Genomic DNA, 26,159 nt, shown 5'->3' with positions numbered 1-26,159 from the left:
CTCGAAAACAGTTGAAGATAGTCTGAAATTATCAATTTCTGAAATGGTGAGATGGGGACCACTGGTTGAATTGACATGGAATGACCCAAATTAGATGTACATTTTGTTCCCAGAAAAATTAAAAATAAAATGCAATAAAATTAAGGGAAAAAAACACTTTAAATAGTATTAAAAAAAAAAAAAAAGCAGTACAAATTTATTTTGAACACTAGGGAGCCCTTTTACCACACTGTAGTAAAAAGTGGCCTTAACATGTCTTTTGTGGGTCACTTCCACACGTTAAGACTATTTTTAAAGCAGCAGTAAAATGGACACTTTTTCTATTTTTTTAAAGTAATGGCCACACACTAATTTTCCCATTAGTGTGTGAGCCCCTACCACCACTATGTTGTAGGCAGTAAGGGTTCACACACTACACAACCACTAACCGATTAGCACAGAACACGCCTACTCTCCACCCTCAACCCAAACAATGCAAAATAAAATCTATTCTTTTAGCACATGGGAAGTGTGAATCAATCACAAAATTACCACAAGATGCCTGAATGTGCTCCATGGTAAGGCCTTTTTTTGCTGCAGTAAATATTAGTGCTTATTGCAGCTTAGTGAAAGGATCCCTAGATTAACTATGTGAACAAAATGTTAACACATATGTTTCCCAGCTCTTACACCACATGTACCTTCGACACTATACTTAAGAGCAAACTCATTTTTTAATATCCAAAATGGTTTTAACACCATATTCTGCAAAAAGTTGAGCTAATGAAACTTCACTTTCAAATTTCTTGATTAACTCAAGTTTCTGCACCACACTATCACTCTTTCTCTACTCTCTACTGCTACCAGGAGATTTGGAGGCCATCATTGACCACCGAGCGTGTGGGGTCTACAGTACAGAGATACTGCTGAACAAATGCAGCCCACAAAAATAACAGCACATTTAGAAAGAGGAAATACACAATTGTCATCTGTTTTTCAATCCTCTGAATCCTAAGTCCATTAAATCGAGAGTATTAAAAAAAATAAAATGCAACCTTCGAATCATAATTCAATGAACTCTAGATAAAGTCAGAGCAGGACATCACATGTAATATAAAAAAAAAAAAAAGCTTTAAATTTCCCTCCTCCGTCACTGGCAGCATGACTACTGTCCTCAAATGATTCCTATGTGCTAACTGGAAACACTGGCCTACAGCCAAAATGCTTCCAAAATAATGTAGTAAAAACTTTGATAATTATGGGTTACCGAGAACAAAAATGATGCTTAAAACTGTTGATTGGCTCTAGTTCTCAAAATATGCTACTGGGCAGAAGATATGACCCTTGATTTCAAAATGGCAGAGGATAAGTGAGTTATAAAGGGAAGGAATCTCAGTTTAAACTGGAAAGGACTAAAAATTACATGTTTGACTAATCCACAAATGAACTTTTTTCGGAGACGGGAAGGCAGTAGAACTAGAGGAATTGAATTGAGGTTGAAGGGGGGCAGACTCAGGAGTAATGTCAGGAAGCATTTTTTTCACGGAGAGGGTGGTGGATATGTGGAATGCCCTCCCAAGGGAGGTGGTGGAGATGAAAACGTTAATGGAATTCAAACATGCATGGGATAAACACAAAAGAAACTTGTTTAGAAGGAATGGTTCTGTGGAATCTTAGCGGAGATTGGGTGGCGACACAGGTAATTGGGAAACAAAATGGGAGCTGGGAAGACTTCTACGGTCTATGCCTGGATTGTGACTGAATAGATAGGGGTGGGCTGGAGTGTAAATTTTAAGGGGCTTCGACATTAGCTCCAGAACTTAATACAAGAACAGTGCTGGGTAGACTTCTACAGTCTGTGCACTGAGAAAAGCAAGGACAAATCACTCGGGTATACATATAAAGTATCACATACCATGTAAATTAGTTTATCTTGTTGGCCAGACTGGATGGACCGCACAGGTCTTTATCTGCCGTCATTTACTACGTTACTATCTACGAATAAATGTATGACTGCATTTGTACAGTACTTGTTTTTTAAGCAAGACAATGAATAATGCCACCGGAACATGATATTGCATCATACGTGAAATGAACTGCATTGTGTTATGGTTGCATCATCCATGACTTCTATGAATAACTAAGCTTACATCACTTTGTTGAACAAACTGCCATAGAAGTACATAAGTATTGCCATACTGGGAAAGACCAAAGGTCCATCAAGCCCAGCATCCTTACCTGGCAAGATCCCAAAACAATACAATACATTTTATGCTGCTTATCCTAGCAACAAGCAGTGGATTTTCCCAAAGTCCATTTTAATAATGGTCTATCGACTTTTCCTTTAGGAAGCCATCCAAAGTTTTTTTAAACCCCACTAAGCTAACTGCTTTTAGTACATTCTCTGGCAATGAATTCCAGAGTTCAACTACATGTTGAGTAAAGAAACATTTTCTCAGATTTGTTTTAAATTTACTACTTTGTAGCTTCATCGCATGACCCCTAGTCCTAGTATTTATGGACAGAGTAAACAAGCGATTCACATCTTCCCGTTCCATGCCACTCATTATTTTATAGACCTCTATATCATCTCTCCCTCAGCTGTCCTCTTCTCCAAGCTGAAGAGCCCTAGATGCTTCAGCCTTTCCTCATAGGGAAATCTTCCCATTTCCTTTATCATTTTTGTCGCCCTTATTTGTACCTTTTCCAATTCCACTATATCTTTTTTTGAGATGTGGCGCCCTGAATTGAACAGAATATTCGAGTTGCGGTTGCACCATAGACCAATACAAACACATTATAATGTCCTCATTTTTGTTTTCCATTCACTTTTCTAATAATACCTAACATTCTATTTGGTTTCTTAACTGCCGCAGCACACTGAGCAGAGGGTTTCAACGTCTCATCAATGACTACGCCTAGATCTCTTTCCTGGTCGGTGACTCCTAACGTGGAACCTTGCATTACGTAGCTATAATTCAGGTTTCTCTTTCCCACATGAATTACTTTGCACTTGCTCACATTGAACGTCATCTGCCATTTAGATGCCCAGTCTCGTAAGGTCCTCTTGTAATTTAACAACTTTGAATAACTTTGTGTCATCAGCAGATTTAATTACCTCACTAGTTACTCCTCTCTCTAGATCATTTATAAATCTGTTAAAAAAAGCAGCAATCCCAGCACAGACCCCTGTGGAACCCCACTATCTACCCTTCTCCATTGAGAATACTGACCATTTAACCCTACTCTCTGTTTTCTATTTTTCAACCAGTTTTTAATTCACAATAGGGACACTACCTCCTATCCCATGACTTTCCAATTTCCTCTGGAGTCTTTCATGAGGTACTTTGTCAAACGCCTTTTGAAAACCCAGACACACAATATCGACCAGCTCACTTTTATCCAAATGTTTGTTCACCCCTTCACAGAAATGTAATAGATTGGTGAGACAAGATTTCCCTCCATGTTGGCTTTGTCTTATTAAGCCATGCTTTTGAATATGCTCTGTAATTTTGTTCTTTATAATAGTCTCTACCATTTTACCCAGCACCGATGTCAAGCTCACCGGTCTATAATTTCCCGGATCTCCTCTGGAACATTTTTTAAAAATTGGCGTTACATTGGCCATCCTCCAATCTTCCGGTACCACGCTCAATTTTAGTGTTAGTGTTTATTTTGCAAAAGGACACATTTGCACTTGCTTGAACAATGCGGATAAGTTCTGCTATGTGTGGTGAGAATAGTGTGGTGAAATGACTTTTGCATCACAAAAGCATAGCATAACCACTGTGGTTGAGAAAGTATACTACTTACTTTGGCTTCAGAAGGTAAAATTAGTTCTTACCTGATAATTTTCTTTCCATTAGTCCCATCAGATCAATCCAGAGACTTGTGGGTTATGTCCCTCAACCAGCAGGTGGATAGAGAGAACTCCGAAGTTTGCTATATGTGGGCATGTGCAGCCAGCTTAACTTCAGTATGAACGATACCAAAGCAGTAATTGAAATGCATCCTGGAGAAACACTATACTCTCCTGCCTCTCCGAGAGAAGCCTGTCGAGACCAGGACCGAAGACCTGTGTCTTTGAGAGAAAACCCCCCAAATCTGCTGATTTAACAAAAAGGCCTTTTTTTTTTAATCCCCCAGACTAACAGAAGGACGTGAACAGAACCAATAAAACAAACACGAAACAATCACAGAATAGCGGAAAAAACAAATCCCGGGGAGGGCCTCTGGATTGATCTGATGGGACTAATGGAAAGAAAATTATCAAGTAATAACTAATTGTACCTTCCATTGCGTCCCCAGATCAATCCAGAGACTTGTGGGATGTACCAAAGCAGTCCTCAAGTAGGGCAGGACCGAACTCCTCTGGAAGCCAATACAGAGGAACCGAAGGCCGTGTCCTGACGCGCCGCAACATCTAGACGGTAATGCTTGGAAAACGTGTGCACAGACGCCCAAGTAGCTGCTCTACAAATATATTCCAACGGCACCAGCCGATACTCCGCAAAGGAAGTGGCTTGAGCCCTCAGAGTGCGCGCGCAGCTGTAGAGGAGGCGACTTCACCATGGACAGGTAAGCCGACATAATCGCCTCCCAAAGCCACCTGCCGACCGTGGCCTTGGAGGCCATTTCACCCTTCTTGTGACCAGTAAATAGCACAAAAAGATGGGCCAACCAACGGAAGGAATTAGTAGCTTCCAAATAGTGAATCAGAACTCGCCTGACATCCATACACTAATACCCGATAATCACTAGGGTAGTCCTCTTGCCTGATAGCTGGTAAAATCACCTCCTGGTTAACATGAAAATGAGTCACCACCTTCGGTAGAAAAGGAAGGAACCGTCCGAATAGACACCCCTGCTTCCGAAAAACGAAGAAATGGATCCCTGCATGACAGAGCATGGAGCTCTGACACTCTTCTAGCGGAAGCCATCGCCACCAGAAAAATTGTCTTCAAAGTAAGATCCTTCAAGGACACTTTATCCAGAAGTTCAAAAGGAGGAAGCTGCATTGCTCGCAGGACCAGGTTCAAATTCCATTCTGGCAATACCGGAGTCCGAGGCGGCCTAATATGGTTGACGCCGTGGAGAAAATGAACCACATCTGGATGAGAAGCCAACAAGTGACCGCAGAGACGGCCTCAAAAACATGCCAAGGCCACAACTTGGACCTTCAGAGAGCTCAACGAAAACGCCTTATCGAGACCCTCTTGCAAGAAGGCCAAGATAGAAACGAGCGGAGCCGATTCCGCTGAGATCCCTGACAACGAACACCAAGAGACAAATGTTCGCCAGACTCTCGCATAGGCGGAAGAAGTGGAACATTTGCGCGCCTGCAACATGGTAGCAATCACCGACTCAGGATAGCCTTTACGTCTGAGGTGCGCCCTCTCAATAGCCAACATGTAAGCCCAAAGGGAGCGGGATCCTCCATGACAACAGGACCCTGAACCAAGAGATCGGGGAGTCGACAAGGGCAACGGATCGTCTATTAGCAGACTAACGAGATCCGCATAGCAAGGCCGTCTGGGCCAATACGGGTCTACTAGAATCACTGCTCCCAAATGTCGCACAATCCTGCCGACCACCCGGCCTAGCATGGGCCACGGAGGAAAGACGTACAGAAGGTCCTGCAGCCACGGCTGAAGTAGAGCGTCTACGCCCTCAGACCCGAACTCCCTGCCCCTGCTGAAAAAACAGGGCACTTTGGCATTCGAGAAGCGTGTCACCAGATCAATCACCTGAACCCCCCAAAGGGACGTGATCTGCTCGAAAGCTGCCCGGGAGAGCTCCCACTTCCCCGCATCCAGCTGGTTCCGGCTGAGGAAATCCGCCTGTACATTCAAGACTCCCGCGATGTGAGCCGCTGACAAGAGTGAGAGATTTTTCTCCACCCAAAGGCAGAGGATAGAGGCTTCCGCCGCCAACTGAGCACTTCTGGTGCCCCCCTGATGGTTGACATATGCCACCGCTGTCACATTGTCGCACAGAACTGGTATCGACTGGTTCCAAACTATTGCCTCGAAGGCTTGTAGCGCTACGTGAATCACTCGTAACTCCAAGAGATTGATTGGCAACCCTGATTCCAGTGGAGACCAGACGCCCTGAGCTGTCCGGTCGAGGCAGTGAGGCCCCCAGCCCGAAAAGACTGGCATCTGTCGTCACCACCCGCCAATCCGGAGTTGCGAGAGGCATACCGCATTGAAGATTCTCTGAAAGGAGCCACCATTGCATGGCAAAGCGAGCACGTGCAGTCCAAGGAATCCGAATCGCATAGTACTCGGACAGGGGAGACCAACGGCTGAGAAGGACCACTGCTACGGCCGCATATGACCTCTGGCCCATGGTACCACATCCAAAGTTGCCACCATCGACCTAGAACTTGCACACAGTCTTAGGCTTTTGGTGCCGGAGCTTGCAGGAGAGAGGAAAGCTGCCAGTGAAGCTTCAGCCGGCACGCCTGTAGAAGAAAAACTCTGCCCTATCGGGTATTGAAGAGAACTCCCAGGTACACCAGAGTGTGGGTCGGCACCAAATGACACTTCTGAAGGTTGACCACCCAACCTAGAGACAGACAAAGGACCGTATCTGTAGCTCGGGCACACTCTACCCAATATGGAGCGCGGATAAATCAGTCATCAACATACGGGTGCACTTGCATGCCCCTGGCCTATAAGAAGGCCGCGACTACCACCATACCCTTGGAAAAGCTGCGAGGCACCGTGGCCAGACCAAACGGCATGGCCCAGAATTGGTAATGCTGACCCAACACTGCAAAGCGTAGAAAGATCTGACGAGGCTGTCAAATGGGAATATGTAAATAGGCCACTTTGAGATCAAGGGCAGATAGGAACTCCCCCAGCTGCAACGCCGTCAAAACGGAACGCAGAGTTTCCATTCGGAAATGCCGTACCCGTAGCGCTCTGTTGACCGACTTGAGATCTAGAACAGGGTGAAGAGAGTCGCCTTTTTTTGGCACTACAAAGTAAATAGAGTAGCGACCCTGGCCGACCTCAGCAGAAGGGACGGGAATGACTGTCTCCAAGCACAGCAGCTCCATGGACCTCACCTTGAGTGTTGCGTTCAATTCTCGTCACCGTATCTCAAAAAAAGATATAGCTCAGTGGTTCCCAAACCTGGTCCTCGAGGCACCCCAGCCAGGTTTTCAGGTTATCCACAATGAATATTCATGAGAGATTTGCATGCACTGCCTCCACTGCATGCAAATCACTCATGAATATTCATTGTGGATATCCTGAAAATCTGACTGGTTGGGATGACTCCAGGGCCAGGTTTGGGATATAGCGGAAATGGAAACGGTTCAAAGAAGAGCAACCAAAATGATAAGGGGATGGAACTCCTCCCATATGAGGAAAGGTTAAAGAGGTTAGGGCTGTTCAGCTTGGAAAAGAGATGGCTGGGGGGGTGGGGGTTATAAATTGAGGTCTATAAAACCCTGACTGGTGTAGAACGGGTAAAGGTTAATTGATTTTTCACTCTTTCAGAAAGTACAAAAACCAGGGGGCACTCAATAAAATTACATGGAAATACTTTTAAAAACAAATAGGAGGTAATTTTTTTCACTCAAAGAATAGTTATGCTCTGGAATTCACTGTGGGAGGATGTGGTAACAGTGGTTAGAATACCCAGGTTTAAAAAAAGTTTGGACAAGTTTCTGGAGGAAAAGTCCATGGACTGTTATTAAGATGGACATGGGGGAAGCCACTGCTTGCCCTGGGATTAGTTGCATGGAATGCTGCTACTAATTGGGTTTCTGCCAGATACTTGTGACCTGGATTGGCCACTGTTGGGAAGCAGGATACTGGCCTTGATAGACCATTAGTCTGAACCAGTATGGCTATTCTTATGTTCTTATTCTATCAGCTTTATGCCCCATCATGAAGAGCTGTCACTTACTAATGCACCAGAATCATTCTCACGAGTCTGACAAGGAAGAGGATAAAACTTCTGGTCCTGAAACATCAATGTCACATGATCCAGATTTCTCCCATCATTCTCATTTGAGCCACATCGTGTAATGCTTTCCATGTGGGTGCTCTCCTTGCCCTCTGGTGGCCAGAACTGGTGGCTGCTATGGACTGTTTTCTGCTGTCTTCCATGTTCCAGACTTCAGTGAGTCCGGTCCGGATTTTCTGGGTTGCCAGACTTGGTCTGCTGGTTTGTCCTTGAACAGCAACCTTACTTGGCTGGTGATTACTGCAGCTGAGGGTCAGCTGTTGATGGGCTTATTAGCTTCTGTGAGCCTTGCTTGCCTTGGTATCAAAGGTCATCCATGAGTTCCTGTTGGTTTGTTGGAGTTCCTGCTCTGCAAGTTTCCTGTGTGCTTGACCCTGCCTGTTCCTGGACCTGGACTTTGACTTTGCTTTCCGCCTGCCTAAAGACTCTGGTTAGTTTATGGATTACCCGTGTTTACTGCCTGCCCTTTGACCTTGCTGTGCTACTGGATAATGTTTACTGTCTGCTATTAAAGCCTATTCTAGTTATATTCTGTGGTTCCTGCCTGTTGTGTTCAGCACTGCTTTCTGCTTGGGTGATTTGCCTGCCGCTGCTGCTCCTCGGCAGTGGCCCAAGGGCTCACAAACCTAGTTCCTGCTTTGAGAACGTGACAGTAACATAAGGTAAACTGAACCTTGTCAGGGATTTGGAACTACATATGAGTAAGGAAGAGCTGTTCAGCTCCAGATTATAACAGTGGAATCTCCTGACAAATGATGTTAGGGTTTCCATATTCCATGATCATCCCATTCTTTTTCATGGAAGATGATCTTGTAGCTAGCAACAACACTGATGGTCTAATGGCAGCTCTAAACGCTGTTCTTAATCCAAATGTGTGGAGACCGTTCACTTATTCAATAAAGACAAATCTTGAAGCTGTTTTGCTGCATGACGACAACGTTTTGTCATCAATTCCAGTGAGTCAAGCACTTCATATGAAGGAAACCTATGACAACATGAAAGTGTTTGAAGTGCGTAAACTATGACCAGCATGATAGAGGTGAATCGAAGGTTGTTCTTCTCTTGCTTGGTCTGCAGACTGGATAAACAAAGCACTGCTGTATTCTCTGTGAATGGGAAAGTCGTGCCAGACATTTCCACCGTATCAAGTGAGATTGGCCACCCAGACAATCATGGAACCTGGGAGGAAAAAGCGTTCAGCGTCCATCACTTGTTGAAATCAAAGATGACTTTCTTACCACTCTTTCTCAAGGCCATGGACTTAACAAAGAGGGGCATAATCGAACGGTGCCGGCTATCTATATGGGCAGCCATCTAGATGGCCGGCACCGCAAAGGGCGGTCCCGAACCGTATTATCGAAAAAGATGGCTGGCCATTTTTCGTTTCGATAATACGGTTGGGGCCGGTCAAATGTCAGAGATGGGCGGCATCGGTTTTCGCCGATAATGGAAACCGATGCCAGCCATCTCAAACCCGGCCAAATCCAAGGCATTTGGTCGTGGGAGGGGCCAGAATTTGTAGTGCACTGGTCCCCCTCATATGCCAGGACACCAACCAGGCACCCTAGGGGGCACTGCATTGGACTTCAAAAATTGCTCCCAGGTGCATACCTCCCTTACCTTGTGTGCTGAGCCCCCTCCAAATCGCCCCCCAAAACCCCACGCCCCACAACTGTACACCACTACCATAGCCCTTTTGGGTGAAGGGGGGCACGAGGGCTCCCATTTACCACCACAAGTGTAACAGGTAGGGGGGGATGGGCCTGGGTCCACCTGCCTGAAGTGCACTGCACCCACTAAAAACTGCTCCAGGGACCTGCATACTGCTGTCATGGAGCTGGGTATGACATTTCAGGCTGGCATAGAGGCTGGCAAAAAAATGTTTTTAAATTTTTTTTGGGGGGGGGGGGGGTGGGAGGGGGTTGGTGACCACTGGGGGAGTAAGGGGAGGTCATCTCCAATTCCCTCCGGTGGTCATCTGCTCAGTTGGGGCACTTTTTTAAGGCTTAGTCCTAAAAATAAATGGACCAAGTGAAGCCGGCGAAATGCTCCTCAGAGCCGGCCTTCTTTTTTCCATTATCCACGCCCCCGTCCCACCTTCCATACCCTGCCGAAACACCCCTAACTTCCCCAGGGAAAAAAAACATATAATTCAGAATCCCTACACTTTCCCTCCCACATTTAATAATTCGGAGAAACAGTGTGAGCAAATGTCCCCATACTCCAATTTATAGCGAGTATGAAAAACTTTAAAAGTCTCTCAAAGCCTCACATATACTGCAACTCCAAGTTCAATGTATTTTAGAGATGCATATATATATATATATATATATATATATATATATATATATATATATATAAAACTGATATATATATATATAAATAGAAGATCATGCAAATGTCTACAGCTTCAATAGGCACCTCTGAAGATGATCAACACCCTTCAGGAAGCTTATATACTTTAAATAAATTTAATGTGCCTCTCAGTCAGCATTTCATTTCCAATATTAGGAGTAACTATCTCCCAGCTGCTCCTACAGTCAGCTTAATATACCATTTGTTATTCCAGTCTGAAGTACTAAGCCACTTTATGCTTAGTGTCCAGCAGCACTCAGACAACTCTCTTAAAGCCTTCTAAACCGCGACAGACTTTTTAGGGACAATTAACTTTACTCAAACACACTGTTCTCACTCATACAACTCTTAAAGCACTCTAAATCCGCTTTTAAAACGGATTTTCTACCACTGCTAAGCACAGACTCAAAACGCAGGTCTGCTCAGCATTAAGCTTACCTCCCAACTGCCCAACAGTAACGTTTGGAACTCTATGTCATACCCAGCACGAGCTCAGCACTCACACAAAGCCCTCCAAACCATAGCCACAGTGTTTTAGAATTAATACAAACAGTTTTCACACATATACAAGTGAACAGTTTGTTAAATTTTTGCAGATATCAGTACCTTTCTTATCCCTGAAGCCCAAAAATCCTCTGTATTTCTTCTGGAACAAGCCTCACGCTCAGCTCCGAAAGCGAGCTTGCATCTGGCTCGTGCCCTCTGCACTCAGCCCTCTTATTCAGCGCGTACAGCCATAATTTCATGACCGGCCGCCCTTAAAATAAAATGCAAATGTTGGGAGAGTGCACCAGAGCACTCTCCCCAACTTCTCCAGTCCCAAGCTGTGTCTCTACGCAATTGAAACCGGCTCTGTAACTTAAAAGAGCTGGTTCCCTTTAAAATTAAGGGATTTCCTGGCCCGGCACCTCCCCTGCATCTGACATCATAACGTCGTCAGACGCTGCACCGGGCCAATCGGAGTCTCCATCCCCATGGGCTTCCCCTCTTCACCTTCGCTCCACCCCTCTTAAAAAAACGCGCCGCTGCAATCGGAGTCGCCCCTGCACCATCAATTCACTGATGCAGGACGCGACTAAAATTGAACACTGTCATTCCCGATGGCCCCGAAATCACGGGCAACCACCCTCAGGATCAGACCCCGACGCTCCCGGTACACACTATCCCGGTGCTGCAACTCCCGCTTCTCCCCTCACGGGGCCACAACGACGCTCCAGGTAAACATTTAACCCCCCCGGGGTTACAATACAAAAGTCTTGGCTGCAGCATATCACAGAAGATACAGTTTCTGCACTTTCATCTAGATTTTCTTCCACTCAACTGTAGAACAGTGAGTGATAAGCATGGTGAGCAATTAACCAGGGCACTGCAGGGATAAAGAAACATCAGGGCAAATGGAGCCCAACAGTGCTTTCAGACTATTCCTGGATATTGACAAGAGATGCTCCATTTCATGAGTACAAGAGACAAGCCAAGAAGCGATGAGTAAACACTGAATAAGGACTTACATGCACATATATACATACACACACGTGTACATACTGTGTCTGGAAAAAAAGTGAGCCCCTTAAACATTTTGTAACAACAACCTCGAACCTGGCACAAAATTAAAATTTTACTTGCAGAAAGTGATATCTATTTACATCACCGACGCTAAATTACACAGGAATCCTTCATCCCGTTTAAGAGATTTTAAATTTATTTTACTAACTGCTGTCAGAAATCTCAGTTTCCGACATGACTTAATTACTTATTCGCTGACGTCATCCATGATGTCATTGCACATCGATAAACAAACAAAACGTCAAAAGCAGAAGGCTGAGTTTTAATTAAAATACTCAAGAGTTGAAAAAGAATACGGTGCTAAAAAGATTAATGGATGAATTTCCGAGAAACAAAAAGACCATGCTTCCTATACCAGATTGATACCACCCAGCAGTGGTCATCAATGTACTACACGCACTGATGAGAACGTTAAACTTGTCAAAGGACTTGCGTTGAGTCAAGATACTACACCAGAACACAAAGAAATGTGTGCCAGATCGCAAGAGAAACCGGCATTGCAAAGTCATCTGTTCATGACATCATCCGTGAAGACAAAGCTCAAATGCTTCAAGAGTTCAGGACTTGACTGAGGCCACAAAGAACAAACATCTCATCTGTGCAAAGCAGTTGCCCATTTCATTCATATGGTTCACTGACAGAAAAACTGTTCATTGTTGCTCCACCTGTCAATCACCTGTGAACAAGGGCTGGAACCTGGAAAAAAAAAAAAAAAAAGAATTCCCAGCCAACTGGCTTATGCATAAACATTCAATGTTTTCTCTGACAGCAATGGTATCTGTTGGCGTGTCATCACTTCGGTGTACCAATCTATTTTCATTGATTCAAGTATAAAGATAAAGGGTTCATATTACCGAGACAACACCTCCTACCAGCCGTTCGTTCTGTCTGGTGACTTTTCCACTTTCCAGCAAAAGTGTGCCCGAGCTCACCGTGCCCGCGAGACTGTTACACTGCTGTCAGCAGAGACACCCGACTTAATCAGCCCACTGCAGTGGCCACCTAACAGTCCAGATCTCAATCCAGTCTACCGCTACCAGATCCGTGACACCAACCATAAGGAAGAATGAAGAGTGGTGCTGCTCTGATCACAGTATCAATGACACAGCATAGAACCAGTGATGGGATTGACTGCGTAAATATGTGAGTGAGAGTGAATAAGTACATAAGTATTGCCACAATGGGACAGATCAAAGGTTCATCAAGCCCAGCATCCTGTTTCCAACCGTGGCCAATCCAGGTCACACATACATGGCAAGATCCCATAAAAGTTTAATACATTTTATGCTGTTTATCCTAGAAATGAGCAGTGGACAACAGGAAAATACAAGGAACATTTAAGGAATGTAGGTTTTTACCTCTATTAGCATTTTCCATCATTTCCAATTTTAAATGAGTATTATGAGAATCTTTAATTGTTCTAAAAGAAGCAGCCTGTCGACAAGAAACCTGCGTTTCAGCAACAAATGATTATCCAGAACTGAAATATTAGAATCAACATTTGTAGTAAGTTTCTCAACACTTTACCAAGAAAAGGATGTAGTCTGAGAAATAACAACCTTAAGTGTCCCCTTCATATATTGATTCGATTCCCATAAATCTTTTTAATGTGACTTCTTGAAAGTCTATGAAAATTTTAATTTACTGCTGAAACTTTACCTGTTATATACTGTTATTATTTACCAGATAAGAAGCTCCAAGTAGACCAACAAGGAGAAGATGAACTAGTATCACCAGGGTTGATTTAACTGCTTTTCTTGCAGATACACAAGATCTACTCTTTTAAGAGTATTTTTACTAAGCTGCTGTAAGCAATAGTATGTGCTTCCCACAGCTTAAAATGACTTACCACTTGTTATATTCTAGTCTTTTTACCACCACCCCAAATTATTATGTACCAGCCACCCACAATTTGGAGTGATAAAAGACCAAGGCCACATATGAGAAAAGCAGGTTTTATTACTTACCAAAGTACAGATACAATCAATAGTTTCTCATGGGAGAACAGTGCTGCTACACATAGGTGTTCTCTGCCACTGTCTCTCCAAAGAATTGTTCTGATTCAACTGCTTATAAACCTTTATTTTAAACAACACTTCACATAGGTTTAGCAAGTTATCTTAAAGATCATCCTGTTTTCTTTCAACACCACCTGTTTCCCCTCTAATGCTAAACCACATTTTCTTGTTTATTTATAATTGCTCCTTTCCCATGCCTGCTTGCACGCAGAAATGTCTTATCAGATCATGAGTTTCTGGTTCACATGCTTATCAGTTTTTGCCCTTTGGCCCTGTTCCATGGTGCATGACCTGTGCTCATTATTTACACACTGGATAGAAACAGAGAAAAATGAAGACAGGTAAAGGCCATATGGCCTATCCAGTCTGTCCATCCATGCCATCTACTCTCCTTTTCACTCCCTTAGAGATCCTATGTCCTTGTCCCAAGCTTTCTTGAATTCAGATACAGCTCATCTCCACCATCTCCACTGGGAGGCCATTTAATAAGAATATTTTCTCAGATTACTTACTACTACTAATCATTTCTATGGAGCTACCAGACATACGCAGCACTTAACACATTATATACAGAAACTTTCTCTGTCCCTTGGCAGCTCACAAACTAAGATTTTTGTACCCGAGACAACGGAGGGTTAAGTGACTTGCCAGGGTCACAAGCAGCTGGTGGGAAACAAACCCAGGATACCAGGATCAAAGCCAACTGCACTAACCATTAGGCTACTCCTCCACTTCTCAGTCTATCCCCTTTCATCTTCACCCTATGCCTTATACCAGAGCTTTCAAGTCTCACCTCCTGTGCATTTATGCCACATAGGTATTTAAACCTATTATATTTCCTCTCTCCCAAAATATACATATTGAGATCTTTAAATCTATCCCCAAACACTTAATGACATCAACCACTGACCATTTTAGTTGCTGCCCTCTGGACCTACTCAATCTATTTATATGTTTTTGAAGATGCCATCTCCAGAATGTCTCACCAGAGTCTTATAAAGGGGTAACATCACCTTCTTTTTCCTACTGGTCATTCCTCTCCCTATGTACCCAACCATTCTTCTAGTTTTTGCTGTTGCCTTTTCTACCTGGTTGACCATTTTTAAGATCATCCCATATGATTACACCCAAGTCCCACTCCTCTTTCTTGTACAAAAGCTCTTCATCCCCTAAACTGTACTGTTCACTTGGGTTTTTGCTGCACAAATGCACAACCCTGCATTTTTTAGCATTAAATCTTTGGTCCTGAATTTGGCAGCTTTCGTCAAGCTTCAGCAGGCCCTTCCTCATGCTATCCACACCATCAGAGATGTCCACCCTATGCACTCAGATGTCCTGCAGTAAGTTCCAAATCTGAGCAGGCTAAAAAATGTTTTCCGATTTTTTTTTGGAGGGGGCACACCTGGGAGCAGAGAGTACAAATTTCAAAATTCCCAACAAACAATTGATGTGAATAGACACCCCTGCCGTTCTTCAACTATACAACCCAATGCCCAATCTTTAAAGTTCATCAACTCATGTACGTGAGTAAATCATATTTTGGAAGCCATGAAAAAGCCTCAGTAGCGACTCACTTCACATAAAGGTACTCCACCAAAATCATCATCGGCTCAACACATCATAGCATGTTTAAATCTTACATACAGTACTACTCTTTATTCCTTAAATAATTTGATATCAACACACTTTTAGAGAGTAGGTATTCCTTAACTAATCAGTTAGCACATCCACATTACTGCACACTAACTGGTCAGTACAGGATTACAGCGTGAACCCTTCTCACCTACAAAATAGGTGTCATTAAATGCTGCTGCAGTATTTCTGTTCAATGGCCATGCACTAACGTCAAAATGGCCTTAGTGCACAGAAAACGCCACTTCTTCCAGCTGCTTGGTAAAAGGATCCCTTAGTAACTTTTGGTAATGAGAATGATAAATCTTTTATTTCAGAACATTATTTTTAGAAAAAAAGAAGTGAAATATCAGGGAACTAATGTCGCTAGGGCCACACATCTTAGACAGAAAGCCATTTTTGACTATGAAGTCCAGAGTTTTGGCTCTAGAATCTACATTTAAAATAAAATATCCTTGTAAATGTTTGATTACTTTTTAGGGAAAGGAGTATATATTTTGAGATTCATTGCAGCTACAGCAATTCCTTAAAGGTTATGAGAAGTAACTCCTTGAAATAGTGTTGAAATAGATTGTTAAAGGTTTTTTCCTTTTTTCTTACTTAATGTTTGTAAAAGACCTTTGATGTGTGCTGTTGGTTGTTTATTTCTTTATTTTCCTATTTGTACCAATTGTGAAGCGCTGCGTACGACTGGTAGCGTTATAGAAATTATTTGTAGCAGTAGTATGTGTGTACCATATTCAAAGTTTATACATTAAAACATTTAATAATAATAAATAGTAGTGAAACTACTTATGTACAACCTTCAAATAAGGAAACAGTTAGCTTGTGTGTGTTTACGTTTCATCCTTGGCACGCTCAATTTTGCTATAAAACTAAGATTTTCCTTCAAGAGAATCCTTCAAGAATGTGAGAATAGTAAATAGTTGCTCCAGGAAACAAATATTTGTAACTTCCCTTAACTCAATTGCTGGTCCCTTATCAACAAAACACATACCACGCAGTATATGACATACACACAGAGGCATATTTTCAAAGCACTTAGCCTTCCAAAGTTCCATAGGTTTCTATGGAACTTTGGAAGGCTAAGTGCTTTAAAAATATGCCTGACAGCCTTCTACACCCGTTCTGACGCTATGAGGACAGCGGGGAGGGGGAGGACCGCTATTATTTAATGATTCTTTTCATTAAACGTTCCCAGATACACTGAAGGAGGTTGCTCAAAATTGAGGGTGCTCAGAACTCCCCAGAGCTAGCAGTTATGATTCCAGGTCAATTTCCAAATTGCCCAGTTTTAATAGTTGTCTGCATTCCCCACTACACTACGATGCAAGCACTGCGCATGCAGCCGAAGTTCATTTTCATGCAGATATTTTTCCTCGCCTAAACGGCTGAGAGAGAAAAAGAGCACTACAAAAGAAAAAAAAAAGACTCCTGATAATGTAGTCTCCTTTAAAACCCTTACCCCTACACGTATCAGCGATCATCAACACAAATGATATCACGATTTTCGTGTCGCAACGCGTCTTTATTACTGCAATTAAAGTCACTACAGCAAAGCTTAGCTTACCCTGTGTGTTGGGGGACTCCCGGAGGCCAGGGCCAGGGGGCAGCATCAGGTACCTCTCGGGCGGCGGCAGACAGCGTTGGCAGAAGGAGTGCAGACACGGCAAAAGGCGCGGGTTGCGGCTCTGGATATTTTGCTTACATACGGCGCAGGTGTCCAGCAGGTTTAGGGATGCAGGCTCCCCGCTCCTCTCCTCCGGGCCCTGCCGGCTTTCCGCCTCATTCTCTGCATTGAGGAGCACAGGCGGAGGGAGAGGTGGCGGAGGTGCCACAATCAGCTCCGCCGGCGCTTTTTCGCCCGCACTGTTTTCCATGGTTTCCCTTCTTCCTAGGGCACACTCGTCCTTTCCGGCTCCTTCGTCGCCTTGACAGGCTGGTGATAACCCGTGTGGTCACTCCACGGCGCCGGCTTCTGACGTTAACTTCAGCCAAATACAGCCTAGGCCCCGGCGAACAGAAAAAAAAATCGGAGCCTCCGTTGCAGGGGTGACAACAAACATTCCGGATCAGAAGCCACTACCACCGGCCTCTTCCTCCCCTCCCTGGGGTGTGGTTTAATCCGAGCTACTAGCATCCAGGAGCCGAATGTCCCCGAGAATTCCAGACCACGCCCCCTTCTCTCTTCGCGCTTTTTCTTGTTTTACAGTTGGAAAAAAAGGATCCGCAGCGCCGCGCGCGTGCCTGCTGGTTCGTGAGCGCCGGACTGGCTGGGCGGGACTTGAGCCTTTTAATCTCAAATTTCATTGCTTGTCGTCGGCTTGCTGTTGTCGGTTCGTTGTCCTGTAATTCTTTAAGGCTTGCGACCTGAGGTGATTGTAGATGTCGTACGTACAACCTCACGTACTACATTAGAATGCTTATTAAATTAAAGTTATTCTTAAATTGTAAAAAAAAAATTGCAATAGTAGGAAAAAATTGAAACTGTGCATTTAATCTTTCTTCTCCATCTTCCTATTCCATCCCCCTCCCAATCTCCTCTCCTTTTACCAATCTACCCTTGTTTACCTTCCCATATGTAACCCATATATTCTTCAAACCTTATTATTATGTTATTGTAGTTTGTAATGACAGGACTCTGTAATGCTTTTTTCTTTACTATGTAAGCTGCACTGAACCTGCTGTATGTGGGAAAGCGCGGGGTACAAGTGTAATAATAAATAATAATAATAATGGTATGATTACATTTCCTAGTGTAGCCAGAGGAAGTTTAGAGGGTTTTTTTCCCCTCAGATGTTGACGCCATGATAATTTCCTCATCTTTAGGTGCCTTTATGCGCACACAAGCATATAGACATTCTATGAATTTGGACCCCCAGTCTCCATAGGTAAAGCAAATGTTAATTTGGGAGCTTGAAGTATTAGGGGGAAAAAATAGAGAGAAGTACCTTTAGAGGGGCATTTTTAAAAGAAATGTCCAAGTTGGGATTTGGACGTCTTTGTAAAATGGCCAAGTCCGGGGGCGGGGAGAAGCGTATTTTCGAAAAAAGATGGACATCTTTTATTTCGAAAATACCAAGGATGCCCTTAGACATGGATGTCTTTGACTTTTGGCGATTTTCGAAACCAAAGACGTCCATGTCTAAAACATCCAAATGCAAGCCATTTGGACGTAAGAGGAGCCAGCATTAGTAGTGCACTGGTCCCCCTGACATGCCAGGACACCAACTGGGCACCCTAGGGGGCACTGCAGTGGACTTCATAAATTGCTCCCAGGTACATAGCTCCCTTACCATGTGTGCTGAGCCCACCAACCCCCCCCCCCCCCCAAACCCACTACCTCCAACTGTACACCACTACCATTGTCCTTACGGGTGAAGGAGGTCACCTAGATGTGGGTACAGTGGGTTTGTGGTGGGTTTTGAAGGGCTGTGTAGAACTCCTACAAATGTTGAGGTGCAAATAGAGTGATTGGATGTTCTGATCACGGTTCAGGGGTTCCCCACGCCCACACTCACCATTGAGAAGTTTTACAGAAAATTTTGGAAGTTCTTTAAACTATGGAGTGTGCAACTTTGAATGTTAGCTGAATTTCCCTTGATGTTCAGAATTTTAATAATAACAATGTTGCACACTAAATATTGGATTAAATTAAAATAATTTATTGCACCAGATGGTTCCTTTAAAAATCCAATAAATACTTGCAATAAATAGATTTTAAAAAAACAGCAGTATTAAAAACGTAATATTTAGATGTTCAATTGTGAAATTACAAATTTTAAGGTGCAGTTTTATATTGTATTATAAGGATATGCACATGTAAACTGCAACTTTTCCTTTTAAATTCTACACAACGTACTTCCAACTACTAATTTTCATTTAACCCAAGTCTTCACCAAAACCAGTCAGATAAGTATAAATGTTGCTTAACTTCGTTGTTACTTAGAATTTACTTCAACTATAAAATCCCAATAAAGAAATTGATTCTTTGTGTCAATTTTCTTTACCAGGGATCAAAACTTGTCTACTTAAAAATGAGCAAACGCCTCAATTTCCAGGTAAGTATATAACTATAAATGTAGTGTCTCTGAAACACTGTAGGCTGTGAGGCTTGTATTTAGCTGCCTTTATGTTGAACTTTCTTGAATGCGAAAACCTTTGGTCTTTCTTGACGTTGGTGCACTTATTGTTCTGGCGCTGCTCCTCTTGTGTTGTCCAACCGCCTCAGTACCTGTGCTTTAGTTAACCAAAAGAACTTAAAACCTTGTCTCCCTACTCTGTGGAAATTTTATAAGGGTTTTGTTATTTCCAAAACTTTGGCCAAACTATCTGGTTTAAATTAATAAATAAATATTTTTCCCTAAGGTGAGATTATCTGAGTACTTGTCCCTACCTAAAGAGGAACACTCTTCTGCATGGGTTGAGCACACACTATAACCAGTCACGTTTTCCACTGCACTGACAAAACAGTACAGAAAAGGAGTTCATTCTCACTCTTACATTACTTAAACTTTCACTCTAGCTCCCTTCTGTGCATTCACTGTTAACAGGTATCACCAATCTTGATGGGTTGTGTGTAGCAGTGAACTTATTCAACCTGAGCAGGCTTTATTGTAATAACCACCCACCCTCAATCAAACACTTTGACACAAAAAGAGGTTTTACTGTAATACCGATATGTAGAATGGTATCTTAAAATGACTTATTGCTTCAGACACACTGTCTGATACCTCAACCTTCCAGCACACAGTTCAGCATCTCCATCTGAATAATCATCTCTCTCTCAGCTTCTCCTATTCCTCTCCTAGTCAAACAGCTCTTTACTTAAACTCTTTTCCCCATACAAATCAATTTTACCCATACACACAGGCAGAGCACCCCTCATGCAGGTCCTGTCTCTCCTGGGTCTTCAGTTCCTCTCCACTTGTCCCCAGCCCCGTCTCCCCTAGCAACGGGACTGCAGCTTGGCCATCTAACCCAGCAGTACCAATCAAATGCTAGCTAATGGAATGTTAAACAACTTTCACAGTTTGGAATTTTTCCACAATCTCCATTTTAAAATCCATCTTCCCCATTACTACTACTACTTAACATTTCTAGAGCGCTACTAGGGTTACGCAGCGCTGTACAAATTAATAACTAAGGACGGTCCCTGCTCAAAAGAGCTTACAATCTAAAGGACGAAATGTCAAGTTGGGGTAGTCTCGATTTCCTGAGTAGAGGTGTTGTGATTAGGTGCCGAAGGCGAGATTGAAGAGGTGGGCTTTGAGCAATGATTTGAAGATGGGTAGGGAGGGGGCCTGGCGTATGTGCTCAGGGAGTTTGTTCCAAGCATGGGGTGAGGCGAGGCAGAAAGCATGGGGTGAGGCGAGGCATTAAAACCAATGGAGAAAATGAATTTTTACACCAAATACAATTTACATCTCTTCCTACTCAAATAAAATTGGTACCAACATCCAGGTCATATTTTTCTTAGTCCAGTCCATGTTTTATTTATTTTTAACCATTAATATGCACCATTTTCTCTATTTTCACCCTAAAACCTCATTAAAAATCAATGAAATTCTACCAAAATCTCCACACATGTGAGGCAATCTGTACGCTCATAAATACCATCGACGGAATCTCAAAAAACACGTTCAGAGCAGCGCACGACGCTCCGCACCAAATAAACCTCAAAAACCCCTTAAAAATTCACCCTTTACAGCTGTTTCCTTCAGAAACATAACAGGTAGGAGGGGTATGGGCCTGGGTCCACCTTTCTGAAGTTCACTGCACCCACTAAAACTGCTCCAGGGACCTGCATGCGCTGTGATGGACCTGAGTATGACATCTGAGGCTGGCACGAAATATATATTTTTTTTATTATATTTTTATTGACATCAACTTTCTACATAACATTTAAAATACAAACTTTTATACTTCCAGCACTATATCATAGACATCAACTTTTTCCATTTTTTCTCCCTCCTCCCCCCTCCCACCCTCCCCGTTACCCCTCCTCCACTGCTTCACCAGAGATGTTTAATAAAGTTATTAGCCATTTAATACTCTGCTCCTAGCTAGTGGAGTTAACGTCTCTAAGAATGGCATACAGCTTTGCAAATAAACCTCCCCTTTTTGGGTGGCTAGATCTGATATGTCCTTTCTCTCCAGGGCACTGAGTGATATCAAATATGTTCTCCATAGTTGTATTGTGGGTCTATCTTCCGACAGCCAGAGTTTTAGTATTGTTCTTTTCCCCATCAGTACTGGCCGTCTTGCAAATCCTTTAAAGCCTGCTTTAGCTGATCCTCTAGTGGTATAGACATTGAATAACATGTCCGGGTGCATTGTCCATGTTATGGCCCACATTGTTGAAACTTGTCTGCATACTTGTGTCCAAAAATTTTTCACTGGTGGACATTGCCAAGAAATGGGGTAATGAAGAAGCACTGTTGCTGGAGCATAGGACAGACTACAGGGAGAGTGAAAATATACCCATGATAATGTACACCAAGGAAAAACAAAAGGTGAAGTGCATAGATATGAAAAACTGGTGACATTATCAGATAAAGAAAAAACGAGATGGTTGCCGCTGAAAAAAATGAGTGAAAGAGTTACTGGGTGTCATATATGAAAAATGGCAAAAAAAAGAAAACTTGCTTTAGGACGAATTGATGGAATAACTTAAAACCAATTATTGTGGATACTGCAAAGGAAACATAAAAAAGGTGATAAAGAGCCAATGTAAAGAAACTTGTAAGTCTATACATAAGAGAAAGCCAATAGCACTTACCGAAAAAGATTCACTAAACGAACAAGGCAGCCCAAAGGCATCTGCTCTATGAGCATCAGTGACACGGTGTTTTAGAATAGATATGCATATAACAATGGGCTTCACATACACACTCAGTCACTCTACTATAAGGAGTACATTTAAAACAGAGAAAAATGACCGGATAAACCAAAAACTGTTTTTGTATATAAACTTAGACCAGGCATGGGGTGCATGAAAAATGAAGCACCAGTAGAGTGGAAAATATCAGTTAAAAGGAAAAACGGTAACACAAAACTGTAAAATGAAAAAAGGCAACTACATTTTGAGGGGAGAATAGGCCCTGAGATAGCATTAAAATTATGTTTGAGTGCAAATAGCTTATCAGTAAATGAGGGGTTGATTTGAGAAGGTAGCTAGGGTAGTTATAAAGTAGGCATTGTGATTTACTGTATTTGTGAAGAGTGCATTTGACTTGATCGGTTGTAAGTAGATGTAAGGCTCACCAGATTCTGTCTGCTTGGGAGCATACTGGTGATGGATCATATAGATTAAGAAAATGGTCTATTGATATTAGGGAGTTATTTAGTTCTTGTCTGATTTTAGATATTTTCTGCTTGTAATATGATGCTGTAAGAAATAATATATTTCTATTCTCCACCAATTACCTATAAGGTAATAAGAACAAGAATATGTAAGAAAAAAGGGGAATTAAATATTATATTTGTTAAATTACATTAACCTGCACTGCAAGGTTTAAGGACGTGCTCAGAACATAAAGAGCATATATTTAACTTTAAAAAAGGTTTATTTACAGTACAGGTAATGTAATAATGTTACAAGAGATAGAGATAGTTTTTAAGAATCTTATCACACGTGGAAATGCGCTTTTTAAGATATCAAGTCTGAATTATAAGTTAGGCTGGATAATGGTAACTCATTGATGGAGTCTGATGGAAGCTGGTTGGAGGGATGAAGATCCTTGCTGGAACAGAAAAGTCTTTTCTTGCAGAGTGTAGTTGTTGTTGGAGAATTCTTATCAGGGTGTGTGTGAAGTCCAGCAGCAGAGAGAGGCAGAAGGCAGAGCGAAGAGAACCAGATCCCAAGAGCACCAGATCCCATGAGAGAGAGCTGGGCATTTTCCAGGCTTGTTATATTTTCTTGCTGGACCCTAGGCTGAAGTCAGGTGGGGTGTCTGAGAACTGGCTTCATCTGGTTTTGAGATGGGGCATGGTAACTGGTCCCATGTTTAATGACATCGTAAGACTTTCGGTCTGGACTTCTGCTGTGATATACACATCCATAAGGCATCTGACAGGATTACAAGAATCTGTCTGAGGGGCTTCTTTTGTTAGTTTAGATGGGCTTTTCAGTCTGAGTCATTGTCTGAGTGTATGTGTTTACTGTCCATCTTCAGAGTTTTGTTGTTTGGAAATGTGTTGATGGACTTAGGTATACACCCAGCTAGTTTTTGTTATCAGTAGTCCAGGCGGAAGGGGAATGTGAAATGAAAGCCAGACCAGTTTATCTGATTCTGTCCCAATAAGTCTTTAAAGCTGTATTTTTATATTGGTATCTGATCCAGCAAAATCAATAACTCATATCATGCTACAATTGATCAGCAGTTGGAGTGGGGTTCATGTGTAGTAGTTACAGGTTGAGTATTCAATAGCTTATTTACTGGTGTGTAAAGTTTTCTTGGATTAACTGTTTTTCGTCTAAATTTTGAATAGTAAGTGGTTTTTTGCTTTGATAATCATACTTTTGTATGATTTTATCTGCCTGTATGTTCCACCGTCACTTACACCTGATGCTGACTTTTAAAAGATGTTTTCCTTTTAATATCTATTGTGCTGTCATTGTAAATAGCATACTATGCCACAATAAAGTGTAGTTCAAATTCAAGTTCAAATTTGCTTGAACCACAAATATAGTAAAAATCCCAAAGGCAAATTTTAAAAGTAAGGGGAACAGAGGATCTGAATAAAGACATAAAATGCAAAAAAAATATATATAAACAAGGGACAAACACAGAAGGAACAGGGGTAAGAGAGTTTGCAATTTGTATTAATGGGAGAGTAGGGAGAAGATGAGAAAGAAGGATGGTTCAACGCAAGGCACTTACATAAGTACATAAGTATTGCCATACTGGGACAGACCAAAGGTCCATCAAGCCCAGCATCCTGTTTCCAACAGTGGCCAATCCAGGTCACAAATACCTGACAAGATCCCAAAACAAAAGTACAAAACATTTTATGCTGCTTATCCCAGAAATATTTTCCCCAAGTCCAATTTAATAATGGTCTATGGACTTTTTCTTTAGGAAGCCATCCAAACCTTTTTTAAACTCTGCTAAGCTAACCGCCTTTACCACATTTTCTGGCAACGAATTCCAGAGTTTAATTACATGTTGAGTGAAGAAAACGTTTCTCCAATTCGTTTTAAATTTACTACTTTGTAGCTTCATCGCATGCCCCCTAGTCCTAGTATTTTTGGAAAGCATAAGCAAACACTTCACGTCTACCCATTCCACTTAACTCATTATGTTATAGACCTCTATCATATCTCCCCTCAGCTGTCTTTTCTCCAAGCTGAAGATCCCCAGCTGCTTTAGCCTTTCCTCTTAGGGAAGTCGTCCCATCTGTTAGGTTTCCAAAGCAGGAACTAGGTTAGTGAGCCCTTGGACCACTGCCGAGGAGTGGCAGTGGCAGGCAAAACCACCCCACACCAAGAACAAGACAGGACTCAGATAGGAACAACAAGACTTCACCTGCACTAGCCGCCCTTCCCCAGGAGTTGAGCCCCTGGCTGCAGGCGGTCGACAGGACTTACAGGACAGGGCAGGAACTGGAAGCTGCAAGCAGCCACTAAAACAGGGAACAAACATTGACAAACACGAGACAGAACAGCCACTGAACAAGAAACACAGACAAACAGAAACTAAACACAAAAGACAAACAAGGAACTAGACTAGGAAACAAACAAACCCCAAGCCAAACTACACACAGACTAACCAGAATCAGACAAGAACTAGAATAAAAGCCAAACTAGGCAGAAGTGCAACAAACACCAACAAACCAGAGCCTTAGACGATGCAAAGGCAAAGCAGAGAGTTTCCAAATGGCTAATAAGCCCAGCAACAGCTGAGATTCACTGCAGCAATCACCAGGCAGCTACGGGTGCTGTGCAGGCTCAAACAAGACAAGCAAGTCTGGCAGGCCAGAAGATCCGGACTGGACTGGGCTGAAGTCTGGAACGGGAAACAGCACACAGACAATCCAATGCAGCCACCAGGCCTGGCCACCAGGGGGCGAGATGACTGAGAGCCTGAAACTAGAGCACAACCGTGACACATCCCCTTTTTCATTTTCATTGCCCTTCTCTGCACCTTTTCTATTTCAACTATTATCTTTTTTGAGATGCGGCGACAAGAATTGAACACAATATTCGAGGTGCGGTCGCACCATGGAGCGATACAAAGGCATTATAATGTCTTCATTTTTGTTTTCCATTCCTTTCCTAATAATACCTAGAATGGAGGAGTAGCCTAGTGGTTAGTGCAGTGGACTTTGATCCTGGGGAACTGAGTTCGATTCCCACTGCAGCTCCTTGTGACTCTGGGCAAGTCACTTAACCCTCCATTGTCCCTGGTAGAAAATAAGTACCTTAAGATATGTAAACCGCTTTGAATGTAGTTGCAAAAACCTCAGAACACAGTATAACAAGTCTCATTTCCCTTTCTATTTGCTTTCTTAGCCGCCGCAGCACACTGAGCAGAAGGTTTCAACGTATCATCAACGACGACACCTAGATCCCTTTCTTGGTCGGTGACTCCTAACATGGAACCTTGCATAACGTAGTTATAATTC

General features: G+C 42.7%; 1 protein-coding gene across 2 annotated transcripts in view; it reads right to left on the bottom strand.

Moving 5' to 3' along the window:
• The window catches only part of TRIM24 (tripartite motif containing 24), a 387,425-nt gene extending 369,767 nt beyond the window's left edge, over positions 1-17,658 (bottom strand). For both annotated transcript variants that reach the window (XM_030214266.1, XM_030214267.1), the window contains exon 1: positions 17,101-17,658. In XM_030214266.1, the coding sequence (XP_030070126.1) occupies positions 17,101-17,410 (310 nt within the window). In that variant the 5' untranslated portion in view covers positions 17,411-17,658. The remainder of the gene's footprint in view (positions 1-17,100) is intronic.
• Between the last annotated feature and the right edge of the window lie 8,501 nt (positions 17,659-26,159).

This window comes from Microcaecilia unicolor, chromosome 9 (assembly GCF_901765095.1).
Source record: "Microcaecilia unicolor chromosome 9, aMicUni1.1, whole genome shotgun sequence".
Lineage (NCBI taxonomy): Eukaryota > Metazoa > Chordata > Amphibia > Gymnophiona > Siphonopidae > Microcaecilia > Microcaecilia unicolor.
The sequence above is the reverse complement of the archived record's forward strand: the minus strand, read 5'-3'. Positions and strand labels throughout refer to the sequence as shown.